The sequence below is a fragment of the Miniopterus natalensis genome, chromosome 20 (genome assembly GCF_054644295.1).
Source record: "Miniopterus natalensis isolate mMinNat1 chromosome 20, mMinNat1.hap1, whole genome shotgun sequence".
Lineage (NCBI taxonomy): Eukaryota > Metazoa > Chordata > Mammalia > Chiroptera > Miniopteridae > Miniopterus > Miniopterus natalensis.
In genome coordinates, this window is record NC_142100.1 from 19,619,077 (window position 1) to 19,634,627 (window position 15,551).

General features: G+C 57.1%; 1 protein-coding gene across 1 annotated transcript; it reads right to left on the reverse strand.

The window, feature by feature from the left end:
• Nucleotides 1–1,126: 1,126 nt before the first annotated feature.
• Nucleotides 1,127–15,035, reverse strand: FOXN4 (forkhead box N4). Its single transcript, XM_087828465.1, has 9 exons — nt 14,950–15,035; nt 6,927–7,072; nt 6,042–6,166; nt 5,830–5,937; nt 5,405–5,532; nt 4,707–4,803; nt 3,627–3,834; nt 2,608–3,000; nt 1,127–1,623 (listed from the first exon to the last, which is right to left on the reverse strand). The coding sequence occupies exons 1-9, from the start codon at nt 15,033–15,035 to the stop codon at nt 1,364–1,366; spliced, it is 1,551 nt and encodes a 516-aa protein (XP_087684591.1). The 3' UTR covers nt 1,127–1,363.
• Nucleotides 15,036–15,551: the final 516 nt, after the last annotated feature.

The window sequence follows — 15,551 nt, forward strand, 5'->3', positions numbered from 1 at the left end:
GGCGGGCGGCGGTCCTCGCGGGGGCTCTAAGAGGGGGCTCGGGGGGGGTGGTTTTGTCTTCCCAGCTTCTGGAGGCCCCATTCCCTCTTCAGAGCCGACACTGGCCCTCCTGCCTCCCCTTTTTACCGAGGAGGATCCTGCGGTTACATTGGGCTCTAGGGCTGGGGAACCCCCCCCAGGAACCCCGACACATCCAGCTGGTCAAGAGGGGACAGCAGCAGAAGCCACGACTGATTCTCAGTCTCAGTTTAGCTGGAAGATCCCTAATTACTTTCTCCTGGCTCCCCTCCAACCCAGCCGCCCGCAGAACCTGCCGCTTGGAAAGTCAGTAATTGGCACCAAGAGAAAAAAGCCATTAATATGGTGACAGGGCAATGAAATAGACAAGTGCCAATAAATAGCACGGCAGCTTCGTCCCGACTCGCTTCCCGTGGCTCCGTTTGCCTTCTTCCCATAGGGGCGTCTTGAACTCCAGTACAGAAAGCCCCCACCATTCCTCCAACCCGATTTGCCCTTAGAAAGCCCTTGGAACCCCAAACTAGGGCACCTTCCCTCTTAGGTCCACATGGGGAGAGGTTTGAATCATGGCTGAACCGTTAAAAAACGATCTGGTCTCTACTTATTTAAAAACAGGATGGTTCACAGTACCGAAAGTGCTCGTTTGTTCTGAAAAGCAGCCCAGGGCTGCAAGGGGATTAGGAGCCGGCTGGAAACGTGGTTCGAGGGTAATTTAGGCGTTAGGATTGCCGGGGTGCCCAAAGGGACCTGGGGGAGTCTCATCCAGGGGCTGTGGGCCAGATTCCAAGAGGTGGTTTGATTGGGCGCCAATAAATATAAATAAATGTGCACAGGGTCGCAGTGCCCGGAAGGCCCTGTGAACTTCTAGGAGTGGGGCGGGCGCCCACTTCAGAGCTCGGCCGCTTCCAGCCCAGGAGAAGTTAGGCTGCCAGCTCGACCCTGGGCCTCAGGGCCTGTCCACTGCAGGCTGCGGCGGATGTTCCATCCAAGGAAAATAAATTAAAGGGCCTTCCTTCCCACCAGGGTGTTTCCATGGTGCACCAAGGCGTCCCAAAGGGCGCTGCGGGCTGTGGATGGAGCCCAGCGGGAAGCAGGCTGGAGGCCTCGCATCTCAGGCCTCGAAGGAGCGTCAGGGAGTGGGGAGGTCAGGGTGCTTGTCCACTGCCCTCTGTCCTGACCTGGGAGGCCCCACGGGCTTCCCGTGGAGGCGTGGGCAGGCCAGGGGGTGCCAGCAGCCCCCCAGAGGTTCAGAGGCCCGTGGGAGGCGAGGCCTCCGTTCCAGGGGCGCCGGGCTCGCTCGGCTCTCCGCCCGGGCCCGGGTTCGAGGGCAGGGGAGGCCATGGGCTCAGAGCAGCGCTATGGGCTTGTTGCCCGGGGCACCCAGGTACTGAGAAGAGGCAGGGGCGGCTGACACGGCCACAGCGTCCGGGGTCGGGTACGCCGTGTACAGACCCGTCACCTGCAAGTCTGGGAAGGACTGATCACTGCTACTGGAGACGGGGGTCAGGCCCGAGGCCCCCAGCTCGCAGCCGAGGGGGAAGTCTCCGAAGGCCCCCAGCGTGTCCAGGCTGAAGCCCTCGTCCTTCATCTCCTCCCAGAGGTTCCCTTTCAAAGACAGAAGCGTCTAGGTGAGCCGGCTCCCTCAGGCAGACCCAAGTTCCAGTCCCCTTTGGGAAGAGGCCAGGGCCACGCGTGGGACTTAAAGTCACGTTGTAGGAAAAAAAGCCTGGAGGAGCCAGAGTTCCAGCCCCAGCCCTCCCCTCCCCACTTGTCACTTCCGTCTCAGAGCCTCAGGCTCCCCGGAATAAAGTGGAGGCGATCTGAGAACCCACCCCCAAGGCTTAACGGGAGGAAAGCACTTAGCCCTGATGCTCAAAGCCAGGGGGCCAAAGGACGATTTCTCTCCTTCGTCACAGGGTAACAGCCCAGGACTCCAGGGGGACAAGCAGGGAGGCTCAGACATACCCATTGCACAGCTGTAACTAACTGACTAACCTGCCAACTCGTCCGTTTTCCTCGCTAGACATGCCTTGAGGGCAGAGGCTACTGAGTGGCACATAGTAGGTGCACCAGTGTTAGCGAATAGATGAGTCGTGAGCCCTCACTGAAACCTGACCTTCCCTTGTTCGTTCATTCGTTCCCCTGCAGCGAGGACGACCGTGTGCTGGGTAATGGGCTGGCGTGACCCGGCATGAGGCTGGCACATGCAGGCTGAAGCAGTTACTGATTGAATGTTCGGGGTCAGACGGACCTGGGTTGGGGTCCTGGCTCAGCTACTCACTAGCCAGGTGACCTTGGGCCTGCTCTCTGCCTCAGTTTCCTCACTGGTAGAGTGGGGATATGACGTGCCAGTGGCCCCACAGGATGGCTGTGGGGTGAGATGGGATGCTGCCTGTGAAGTGCGTCAGCAAGAGGCCTGGTACACAGTAAGCGCTCATTAAGTGCTTGATGCAAGTCGCTATCACTGTCACGTGGTCGGGAGTGTTTGTTGAAAGAATCAGCTGGGGGTAAATGCAGACGGCCCTCTTCTTTCTCCCCTCCCCTCCGCTGCTCCCCTTCTGTTCCCACCACCCCTTCCTCCAGCCTCACCCTGCAGAGCGAAGTCCATGATGCTGGGGTCCAGGGCATCCACCTCGGGGTTCACGTCGGTGCTGATGTTGATGAAGTCCACAGGGGCCCTTCCCAGGGCGGGGCGGGGGAGGGGGCTGGGGCTCAGGTCGGGCAGGGCGTGCAGGGGTGGGGTCTGGGCCGGGGCGGGAGAGTCTGGGGCAAGATGTGCCTGGGGCTGGACCTGGTGGTGCAGGGGGACCGACTGCAGGGACAGGGTCATCAGCGGCTGGGGCGGGAGCTGGGAGATGGCCAGGCAGCCGTGGGCCATGGCCACCGTGGTGGCGTGGGTCAGCACGGGGGCCTCAGGCTCCCCCGGTTGGCCAGGACGTCGGCAGCTTTCCGGCCGGTCTGAGATCAGCTTGTCCAGCTCCTCTGCAGGCAAGTGGGAGAGGTCACTGAGAGGCCACTGGGCAGTCCCAGGGCTCCAGCCCAGGCCTGGGTATGTGTTTAGGTAAATAAGCGTGGATATATACATATGGGAGTGTTGAGACATATATATACACACACACACACACACACACACATACATATACATACACATAGAGAGAGAGAGCTGTGATTTCTTTAGCATAAATTGCCAGAAGTAGAATAACTGGACCAATAAATGGGTACAGTTTGTAGGGTTGGATCTACCACTTTGCCCTGGGAAAGTTGGACAACTTACATTCCTACCAGTTGCATACACAGGTGCCCATTTCTCCACAGCCTAGCCCACACTGGGGGTTATTATTTTTTAAATCTGTGCCAGGAAAGGGGAGAAAGCAGTTTCTCCTGCGGCCGTTCAGCATTTCTGTGTGAGAACTGGGGGCGGCTTAGTGGGCTTCAGCAGCTCGTCCTGTTTCCGCCCAGGCCCCTCAGCTGAGCAGCCGCTGGGGAGGGTGGGAAGGGGGCATATTGCACAGGAGGGGAGGAGGGAAGTTCCCAGGCCCCGGGTGTCCCCGCCGCGGTAGCTGGGCCCGGTGGTGACGTGGGGGGGTCGGCGGGGGCCCGGGCCTCACCCGGGTGGGCCATGCTCCGGTGGATGGCCGCCAGGTCCTTCCTCTTCCACTTGTGCATCTCCTGCTCCATCCTGTCGATGCGGGCCAGGTTCAGGGCCCACAGGCAGCCCTTGCGCGAGGACCCGCTCATCCTGTTCTCCACCTTCTCAAAGCACTTGTTCAGGGACAAGTTGTGCCGCACCGAGTTCTTCCAGCCGTCGGGCGCCGTCTGCGGGGAGAAATGGGCACGCAGGAGACCCCTCCAGAGGCCTCCCTGCAACCCTTCCTCTCCAGGGGGACCTCATACTCAGGCCAGGGCACAGGGGTGGCAGGGGATAAATGACAGTGCCCAACACGTCAACCTTGAGTTGGGAAGACGAGAGAGAGTGGTAGGGACTGTGGCGAACTGCAGGGCCTGTGCCCTGATTAAAGGGGCAGCTACAGTTCAGTTCTTGTTACTACACGAGAACAAGGCCCAGGGTGCTGGGCTTTCCCCTTTCTCTCCCACTCAGGAAGCAAGCAAGCGAGATGACGCTAACGCGTGGCTAACCGGCCACGTGCACTGAATGCCAGTGATTTTTAAATGCTCTTTATTGTTAGGTAATCAGATACTGTAACGCACCTCACACCCTGCCCTATTCTCTCTCTCTCCCCCTCCCTTCTTACCCACCCCCACCCCTATGCTACATTATTTCTGCTAAGGACACTGTCCAGGTAGGGACCCCACGGCTTGGTACATTCTGACCTTCTGGTCCCTTTTTTTTGCTTTGAATCCAACAAGTATAACATCACTAATTCCCTGGGTCTGTGTTTTGTTATCATTCTATTTACTGAGTCCATACTGAGTAACTAGGTTGCCCCCTCTATTCTTTGCTCCTGGGATACCTAGTGAGCTCCTCTTCAACCATCAGAGCCCACCCCAAATACCCCTTTCTCTTTCTGGGTTTTTTTTTTTTGCCCATATCCAAGCATCCTTACTACCAGACACAACTGGGGGCCTAAAAGGGTGGCTGGGCTCAGCCTAGGAACATTTCTGGGTCTGACTGTTAGGGAGAGGTCAGAGCAGCTCTGGCACCCCCACCCTGGGCTGCAGCTCCTCACCTTGAAGTAGGGGAAGTGCTCCTTCATGAAGCTGTAGATCTCGCTCACAGGCAGGCTGCCGGTCTTGCTGTTCTTCAGGGCCATGGCGATCAGGCAGCTGGAGGCAAAAGTGGGCAGGCCAGGCATGGAGGCGTCTCAGGCTCTCAGGTTCCCTCTGCCAGGAAGCCTGCCCTGCTTGACCCCACTGGTACCAGCCCAGCACTCATACAGTGTTAACTACAGATACCTCTTCATGGCCCTACGTCTTCCTCATGCCCTGCCCTTTCCCTTGACCCTGAGTCAGCCATTGGTACGGATGTGAAAAACCCCATCTCTTCCTCTCTGTATCCCTTCCCCATAATTAATATCTGTGGGCCTTTAGACTTCAACTAGGCTGTTTACCCCCCTCCCCCAGATCTTGTGAGGCACATAATACTATTATTTTGATGACTTGAGACATCAGAGGAACTAAGGCTCAGAGAGGCCAAGCCACTTCCCCAAGGCCACACAGCTTGTGAGTGACCAAGTATAGCCACGGGCCCAATTCTGGAGTAGATTCTCAACCCTGGGGGTTGATGGTCCTTCCTGAGAGCAAACTTCCCCCAAACTTCCCCCTTGGAAATCTGGGCCACCACATCTAGCTGTCTGAGGTGCCCTAAGGACATCCGTCACCCTGTTCCTCCTCGAGCCCCCCTCAATCCCAGCCTGCTGGACCTCACCTGTACGAGTAGATGGGCTTGGGGTAGTGTTTGGGGTGCAGCTCTTGAGATGAATGCACAGCCATGCGGGGCTGGGGGTAGGGAGGTCGTGCCCCAAACGGGGAGCCATACAGGCCCACAGGAGGGCACTTCCCACAGGCGGGCAGAGCACAGGAAGAGGAGAGAGAGAAGGTGAGACAGAGCATAAGTCACTCACAGTAACCCCGCCCAGCCCAGTCTAGAAAAAAGAGATGAGATGTGGGGTTTACAGCCCCCAAAGACGCTCTTGTCTCCTCCCACAGCAGGGATTTCGGGAGAACTGAAGAACCCCGTGACATGGACTCAGTGGAGAATGTTATCCCCATGTTCCAGGTGAGTAAACCGAGGCTCAGTGGAAGTCAGGGGTGTCTGCCTCTGAGTCCCGGGCCCCTCCGAGCCCCTGGTACCTGCTGGGTGCCCGGGGGGAGTGGGAACTGTTGGGAAGCCGTAGAGTAAATCTGCGGGGGGTCCTGCAGGCTGGAGGAGGGCTGGCCCCCCGCGGGGAACTGGTTCATCTGCTGGGGTGGGGAGATGAGAAGACAGAGGGTCAGGGTGGCAGAAGAGACCCCAGACCTGCAGGACGCCCGCCTCAGTCCCCAACCCATGTGGCTGCACTTACGCTGGCTCTGTGGCTGGCCATGGGGCCCAGGCCCAGCACACCCGGGGGGGCCATGCCAGCCGGGCCGTGGAGCAGGGGCCCTGGGGTGGCTCCCACGTGGAGGTCGGCTACCCCAGCCAAGGAACCTGCAGGAGGGAAACGGGGAGATGCCGCTGAGCTGGAAGATCTGTAGCCTTGGGCAGGGACAGCCCTGTCCCTGGGCAGCTCCCGAGTAGAGCCGTACCACCCCATCGGGGCCAGGCCCATAGTAGGTGCTTGGCACACCGCTTCCCTGGGGTGTAGTTATGAAGACTGGGTTCCTCCCGGCTATATAACCTTGGCCCTTTTCTGAAAAAGTTTGCGGACCTCTGCTAAGAGGTTTTGGCCGAGACCAATTTGCCCAGTGAAAGAAATACTCCTAGGTGCTCAGTGGTCAACTGTGAATACTTTCACTGCACTGTGGTGATCACTTTTGTTGACTGTTTCTGTTCAACGCTTTGTGTCTCTGGGCATTTCATCTACTTGCCGTAAGTGCGCCTAGCTGTCATTTATTGAGCACCTACTGTGTGTCAGGCTCTGTGCTCAGCACGTTCTGTGCACTCTCTTTTCATCTCTAGATCGGGGGTCAGTAAACTTCTCTAAGGGGTCAGAGAGCAGATGTTTTAGATGCGGCCAGCCCTATGGTTTCTGTCTTCTTTGGTTTTTTTTTTATAACCCTTGAAAAATGTGAAAACCATTCTCGACACAAAGGCTGTACAAGAGCAGGCCGCAGGCTGCCTTTGGCCCACGGGCCACGGTTCGCAGGCTGCTGGAGACGAAAGGGGCGGGTCTGACTGTTCTTCCATGAAACCTTAGCTCACGCGGAGCAAATGAATGAGTCGCATCTCCCCTTGCCCCTGGGCCTACCTGGGTGTGGGTGTGGTGCACTGGGGCCGCCCAGGTCCAAGCGGCCACTTGCCATCTGCTGCAGCCGAGGCACGTCCACAGCTGTGAGCCACGACAGTGACTGCAGGTCCCCGGGAAGGTCCTCATCACTGGTGGTGGCCAGGAGCCTGCAGGGAGGGGCAGGAGCTCGGGAGGGGCGGGGAGCTCAGGCCAGCTCTGGGGGGCTCCCCTACCTCTGGAGTCTCCCCCTTAGCCCCTAAACCTCCCCAAGCCACCCCCACCCTTTAATCTGCCCATCCCAGTCCCAGGATCCTCCCTTTGGCTGCCAGATCACACATCTTCAAATCATTCCTTCATTTGCTCGTTTAACACGTTACTTAGCCCCTGCCCCAAAATAATAAACACCAGTGTTTGTTGAACACTTACTATGTGCCAAGCACCATATCAAGTCCTTCAAAGGTATTAACCCATTTAACATTCCCAGTTAATCCACAAGGCAGGTATCGTTATCATTCCCATTTTACAGATGGGGAAACTGAGGCACTGGCATCCGTGCTCAAAAAGCATAGTCCCGTTCAATCCCCAGAGCAACCCTGACCCCAGGCAGCCCCTGGAGGCTCCATTTAGGACCTGTGCCCCCCAGCCCAGGGCAGATTACTGAGCGACACAGCACTTTCCGTGGAATGGAAAGGGCTGCCCATTGAGGGTGCCCACAGGTGCCCCGATTTGCGAGAGCCCTGGGCCCCACACAGCATCTTGTCCAAGTGCTAATGCGGCTGCAAACAGGCTGGGAGCCCACACCGCACCCCACCTTGCCTGCCACCCGGAGACCAGGGGCTGGCTGGTTGGTTGCCCCAGTGCCCAAGGTCCAAGCTCTAAGCTCCAAGTTTCAAAAGTAGGGGCCTCGGGGCCTCCCAAGGCTGGGGGGAGACAGAGTAAGAAGACAGGCTGCCTCCGCTCTTCTCGGGCACGTGACTGTGACCGCAGGCCCGCAGGCCCGCAGGCCCGCAGGCCCGCAGGCCCGCAGGCGGGGACTGGCCCCTGCGCCCCTGGCGTCCGTGGGCCCCTGGATCTGTGCTCGCTCCCCTCTCCCTGTCTCTCCCTGTCTCTCTCGTGTCCCTCCTGCCCGTCTCTCCCGCTCTCTTTCCTATGTTTTAGAGCCACAATTAGCGTTGCCATGGCCACTGCTGCTCAGTTGTCGCAGGGCCTGGGCCCTCAGCCCACCAAGCTGGCATCAGGTGACCACCCGGCGGCCCCGGCCATTGGCTGCCGTGCAGGAAAACAGGGCCTGGAAATGATTTGAAAACTCCGCCGGCTCGTGTCAGCATGTCAGTGGCAGCAGTTGGCCCGGCTGCTGCCCCCCCCACGGCCCATTGTGTGACAAACGACTGTTGCCCCCGTGGCACGTGGCCCCCATTGTCCTGGGGTCTCAGTGCAATGGTTTCTGCGCGACTCCCCCACCCCAGCTGCTGCCCTTCAGCCCGCTTGTAACTCATCTGGCCAAGCGACAGCCGCGGCCCTGGCCTAGGTGATGCCATCTGTCCCCTTGGGCCCGTGGAGGCCATGGAGTGACGCCCGCTGTCAGGAGCGCCTGGCTGGCTCCCACCCAGCCCTCCTCACCCCGCGGCCAGTCAACCTCCCAGCACTGGCAGTGCGAGCCCCGCTCCTGCTCAGGAACCTGCTGTGGCTCCCACTGCCCTCACCACTCTGCCTGGCACTGGGGCCACATGGAGGAGTGGGGGTTAGCCCCTGCTGGGGGGGCATCAGAGCCCCAGGTGGCGGTGGGGTGGCTTGTAAATAAACCCGGTTCCTGGGCACCTCTGTGGAACAAATCTCTGGTGACAGCTAAATCTCACAGGCGGTACCCGTGGTGCTTAAGAGCTTGGGCTCTGGGTTCTGATCCTGGTCTCCACGTACCTGTGTGCCCTTGGGCCACTGACTTAACCTCTCTGAGCCTCAGTTTTTCATCTGTGAAATGGGGATAAAAATAGTTCCTATCTATAGGGTGTTGTGAGGATTAAATGTTATTGCGTGTAAAGCACTTGGAATAGTATCTGACTCAGTCGTCATTAGTATTAATATCAGTATTAATGTTAATGATAATCTTAGGTCCGCGTCCCCCCTCGTTGCTCTTTGGTGGCATGTCAGTGTCGTGGTTATGAGCGTGGGCTCTGGGGTTGGCCAGGCCTGGGTCTGGATCCCACGCAGCCACTTAGTAGCTGGGAGCCTCATCTGCCGTGATCTGCCTCTGTGAGCCTCAGTTTGTTCATCTGTGAACTGGAGGTGCTAAGGCCTGTACCCATCTCACAGGGCGTTTGTTTTGAGGACTGAACGAGACGATGCGGGTGGGTGCCCAGCTCATCAGTGCGTGTTGCACAGCAGAGTTTACATGATTGCAAACCGCCTCTGAAGAGGAGGGATTTAGCATAACGTGGCCTCCATGGGGACGGCCACTAGCAGAGTGTCCGACACTCAGAAAGCATCTGCTTCATCCCACAAATATTTGCCAAACTTCTCCTTGCCAGGCCCTGTTCTGGGAAGTAGACAAAACCCATCCACCCTGGAGCCTCTTCACTCAGCCACTCTGCCAGTTTGGCTGAACGACCCCAAGCTGGGGGCAGGAAAGGCCAACCATCGTCACACCGTTTTAGGAAGAGCCTGCTGGGTGCCTCCATGGCGACAGAGCCGTGGTCAGGAAGCCCTATGGCGGCCCTGGGCACAGTGAGACACCACTGGGGTCCACGGCTGCCGTCCTACACTGACCGGGGGACCAACCTGACAACATTAATTAACACTGTCCTGTATCAGTCATGTTGCTAGAGGGATGGGAGATGAGCCAGGGGAGCAGGGCCCTAGAGGGGTGAGCCCAGGGAAACCTGGATTCCAGTCCAGGCTCCACTCCCAATGGGGGGTCCTAGGGCGGGTGACTGATGCCTTTGAGCCTCAGTTTCCTCCTGTGCAGACCAGAGGTGATAACGGGACCTGCCTCTTGGTTCAGAGGAGGTAAACCATGGAAAGGGTGCAGTACAGTGCTTGGCTCAAGTGCTAGAGAAGTGTTTGGGGAACACCCAGCAGACAGGGTGGCCTTTCGAAAGGGACATCAGAACCTGCCACTGTCCTTAAAACCAGTCAGGGAGTGAGGGTCCAGCTCCTTGCCATGAGCTGGCCCTTGGCTATCTCCTTCCTTTCTCTTCCTTCCCAGGCCCTCTACTCTAGCAAACCTGATTACCTTTTAGTTCCTCAAACATTCTAAGTTCTCCTTGCACATGCTGTTCCTTCTGCCTGAAATGCTGTTCCATGCACCCGTTCACGGCTGCCTCTTTCTCATTCATCTGGTCTCAGCCTAAATGTCCCCTCCTCTGAGACGCCCTTCCTGGCCACCCCCCAACCCTAGTGGTCCTTCATTTGCAGTGAGGTGTTCACTTATACACGCTCCAGTCTCACTCTAGGAGGGCAAGGATGGGAGTCCCACTATTTTGTCCAGGACCCAAAACAAGGCTTGGTAGCCTGTGGGCATTTATTATCTACCTGCTGGAGTAGGAGAGGAAAGAAAGATCCTCCATCCCAGCTCCAACATATCTTGCATTCCCCAAACTCTATGCATTTTCTATTCAGCTTAGATGCCACTGCCCCCAGGAAGCCCTCCCAGACCAGTCCAGCATCTCCCAGTCTCTCATCCCCTGGAATGACTTGTGCCATTAGTGTCTACAGCTGCACACAGCACAAACTCCCAAGGTCACCCATTAATTTTACTCGGGCATCTCTTCTCATCTACAGCTGCCTTCTAGATGCTAAACTCCTGGGAAACAGGGATAACTTTGTCCTACACCCGAATACAGACTCAGAGTGTCCAGTCCAGGTTTTCACTGTTTCACGTGACAAATATTTGTCCACCCGAGGTGAACTGGACCCACGGCCACTGCCCTGTTTGTAAAGTGAAATGTGACCCTGTACTTGCGAAGGAGCTTGGCAGGTGCCTGCGCAGGGCCACACATATTCGTGGAGGGATTCGTTTCGATGCAGATCTTTGCCTACATAGCTGAAGTCTGGGACCCACATTGAACCCCTTATTTCCTATCTTGGGGTTCCTTCGAGTCGATACAGCAATTGAGCAGTGGAAGGGACGGCCGCTTGGGGTTCAAATCCCATCTCAACCCCTTTGTAGCCGTGGGACCTTGGGCAAGTCACCTCATCTCTCTGCACCTCAGTTTCCTCATCTGTAAAATGGATTAATAATGATGATTCCCGTTGCAGAGGGCAGATAAGCTGTAAGACCGGGTCCAGCGTACAGGAGGTGCTCACACTATGACTCTCTCTTCCTTCTGCATTCTCTCCTCTCGCCTTGCACGGCCACTGGGAGGGGTTTAGCCAGAAAGTATTGTCACGGGGGGGGGGGGGGGGGGACACGTCAGATAACCACCCAGCAGTGCAGAGGCACGTCTGGCCCTCCCTGGGATGTTCCCTCCCCTCTGGCTACAGGAGGAAGGCCCACCTGCCTTCTCCAGATGTAAGAAACTGTTACATCCCCACAAACTGCTCTTGTTTCCAATCCAGCCTTCACATAAAGCACGTCTCAGGGGTGTTTCTTTTGCTAACATATCTTTTGTAACAGTTTCCAGGAAAAAGAAACTCAAAAGCAATTTAGTAAGCGCAGAAATTCCCAGCTGGGCCAAGAGGGAGCGGAATGTGACATGATTGTTATTAGGAGTTTGGAAAAGAGAATCTTCCCCGTCTAGCGCTTGGTTTAGGACATTCTGGGGGTGGGACCCCGGGACCCCGAAGGAGGCCTAGACCTCGGGAAGGCTGCCCCCCTTCCTTGCCCAGCGTAGACTGAGGAGCTGTCCTGGCACCGGGAGGGTGAAGGATTGTGAGGATGTGGGGGTGGTCCCCGCCCCTGACAGACGGAGCCCCACACCCACTGCAAGGAGGTTACAGGTGACGGGCGGGGCCACACTGATGGGGCTTAAACCATCGCCACACGCAGCTCAGTGGGAGGCTTGGAGGAAAGGCAGGTGGTGTCTGCCTGGCCCGGCCCATGCGCCAGGATTTTGTCATCACGAGCATATTGCCTCCCTGCATTTCCACGGACGGACGTGTGGTATCTCATATGATATTCGCCCACCCACCCAGTGAATATTTATTATCTACCGTGTGCCCTGCACTGTGGTTCACAGGTGAGAAAACCACCTTCCAGAGAGGAGAAGGGGTTGTGCCCAAGGTCACCTGATTTCCCAGAGGAGGGACAGAGGGTCTGGCACAAGGATCGTAAGGAGGAGAACCACTGAGCCGCATGACCCTGGGAGAAGGCGAGGGTCTGAGGAGCCAGCCGCCAGCCTTCTCTCGCCTCTCTGGGCCTCAGTTTCCCAGTCTGTGAGAGGAGGTTGTTGGCCTTGAGCTCGAGAATAAGTTCCAGAAGTTGAGGCAGGTGGTTGGAAACTGCAGTTCGGGCCCTTCCAGGACAGGTCCTGGCTCCGGGCCACCGCGCCCTAGCCTGGGAGCTGGGCTAAGACCAGCGCCCATCTCACGGCTGTTCCCATAAGGCTGAAATCGGATGGTGCACTTGCTAAGAAGCTCAGCAGGTGCCTGGCGCACAGTAGGTGTCTAATAACTCTATTTCTCAGCACTTGGAAGAGTGGACATCCCTCCCAGGCTTTGAGCCAGGGAGAGACCAGCTAATCCACGCGGACCACAAGCCGTCTGCCGTTGCTGGGAGGTCGGGGCTGTCCCGGCCCCCGGCCCCTGGCCACCCTGCAGCCGGGGAAACTGCTGCCAATTGGCCGCGTCGGCCTGGCCGCTGACTCCGACAGCCCCCTGGGGACAGGGCAGCCGCCTCCAGCTGCGGCCCACGGCCCCCACCGCCCCCAGCGCAACCATTGAAAGTTAACGGCCAAACTGGGCCCCTGGGGATGGAGGGGCGGACGGCGGGCTGCCTGGGGGCTGGAGCCAGGCTGACCAGGGGCCCTTGCGGCCGTTCTCCGAGGCCTGGGGGGAATGAGAAGCCCGTACGCTTCTCCAGGGCTGTGATTCAGGGAGAAGAACCGGGATTGGTTGGAAGGGGTCGGGGAGTTGCTGCAGGAGCATAAAAACTTCCCTTCCTTGCTAAACACCTTTTCTAGTTGGAGGCGCAGGACCTTCCCAACAACCTGCGAATCGGGTTCTCTCATCGCTCCGTTGCACAGATGAAGAAACCGAGGAACAGAGAGGGACAGTGACCTGGGCTCTTCACCCATGGGGCGTGGGGGTGGCAGCCACGGCACCCTGTGGGTGCAACAGCCTCAGGTTCCAGTCCTCGCTCTACCCATAACCAGCTGCATCATCCTGGGAAGCCATTTAATCTGGTCGAGGCTCGGTTTTCTCATCTGCCGAATGGGCACAATAGTGCTATTCAGGTGGGGAGGCTGTGGCACAGGTCAGGCAGGTAATAAAGGGTTAAGAAACCACCAGTTATACTAATGATGATGTCATTCTGCCTTCCCGATATGCTGGAGGCAACAACCCTGAATCCATGAGAATAAAAAAGGCTGGGCACCCATCTCCCCAGGAGCATACAACTGGCAAGTAACAGAGCCAGAAATTGTTATTTAAACAACTTATATAACAACTTCATGTGGTGGGTGCTATTTCTATCCCCATTTTACGGATGAGAAAACTGAGGCTCAGAGAGCTCCACAGGGCCAAGCTGGGATTCTAACAGGCTCCAGAGCCCAAGCCCCTAACCCCCAGGCTCCCCCCACTCCACCTGCCGTTATATAAACCCTTTCACACTGGAGGGAAACCCAGAGGCCTTTGGTTGTATGATCTCCAGAAAAGCCATTTCATTTCTCTGAGCCTCGGTTTCCCCCCCCTGTGTAACTGGACTCATCAGATCAGTCGCCCAGGCTGAGGTGAGTGATGGGGCGAAGGGGGCTCGCATACAGTAGGTGCTCACAAATTGCCCCATGCCTGGCCCACATCTGGGTCCCGGCTTCACACACAGCAGGCTCTCAGCGAGTAAATTTGTTTGAATTTGTGCCACATCTCACACCTGGGTCTCAGAAGGCAGCCTCCAGACCCAGAGCCCTCCGGAGGCAGCCTCCCGCTGATTGAGGGCGGTGGTCTTCCCCACAAGGCACTGGAGGCGGATGGGGGGGGGTACAGCCTGCCCTTCTCCCAGCCCCTGTCCTGCTCCTACCCCGTAATCTGGGCTGTTCCCCCTCAACCCCTGGACGTGACACTTGCCATGGGTGTGGGGCTGGGAACCAAGTCGGTCTCCCAGGGCTCAAGGGAGAGAGGCTGGGAGGGACATGACTCCAGGTCCTTCCTTTTTTCTTCTAGTCCCTCCCATGTGCTGTGTGACCTTGGACAAGCCCCTTCTCCCCTCTTGGCCTTAGTTTCCCCATCTGTAAAAGAAAGGGGCTGGACTAGTTGACCCACCTAAGAGAGTTTCTAGGTCTGAGGTTTGAAGACAAAAAGGTGACACCCCCCCCCCCCGCCCCCCAACACACACACACTTGTATTTCCCTTCATCCTGTCTCAGGAAGAAATTTATTTAGGCCCCAGTCTCCATCTAACTTATTCTTCAAATACATGAGACCTAGGAGGGACCTTAAGACCATCTGATTGAAGAGCATCATTTAACTGATGAGGAAAGGAGGCCCAGAGAGGGCAAGGGACTTGCTCAAAGTCACACAGCCAGGCTTAGAACCCAGGAGTCCACCCAAGGAGGATGGAAGCCACCCCCCCTCCCCAAGTTGGGGGGGGGGCATTTCCTGGAGCACTATAGGGGCCATTGGAGGGGAAGCAATCGCCGCTTTTGTCATCTTAACATTCACCAGGATGCCCAGTCTCTAACCCAGGAGAGGACTTCTCTTGGGAGGCATTTAGTGACCCCACAGCCCCAGGCCACAAGCCCCACACCCTGGGAGAGACCGACCTTGAAATCAAGGCTTCCTAGCTCTCCTAGAGTCTCAGAATGTAATGTAACAATCGTCTTCCGGGCGTAAACAGCACATATACGCTTGAAACAGTTACAAAATGTATCATCGGTTGTGGCTGAAGCCCTCACCTGTACTCCTGCCGAGAGCGGTGGTGATTCTGCCCTGAGTTTTGAACAATGCCTGACATTATGGATGAGATGTCCCTTTCTGTCATCTCTCTGTCATCTCCTTGGAGAAAAGACAAGCAGAAAACGAAGCTGCCGTGAGCAACGGTGGGGACAGGGCAGAAACCCACAGTGCGTCCCACGAGGATGGAGCTCAACCAACCCGCAGCTCCGTGGTGATCACTTTGAAAATAAAACGCAAAAAAAAAAAAAAAAAAAAAAAGAGAGAGAGAGCTTGATGTGTCCTGTAGGTTTCTCTGGGGGAGGCAAATCCCATTTGCAAAGTAATGGCCGCGTGGCCCCCGCCCTGGACATGCCTTCAGAAATGCCACCTGCCCTTGTCGGAAAACCAGTCCAACCCCTGCCCCGCCGCGGCCACGCGCAAACACAGCCTTAAAAAATAAAATAAAATAAATCTTTTCTAAATTTCTCAAACTCAAAGCCTGCAACGTACACAGAAACCCACCAAAGGCTCTCAGATCCGCCCCAAAAGTCACTCGGGGATTCCCGGGAAGGGAAAATCAGGGAGCAGGAGGAGGCAGCCCCGCACCCCCGCGCCCGGGCTG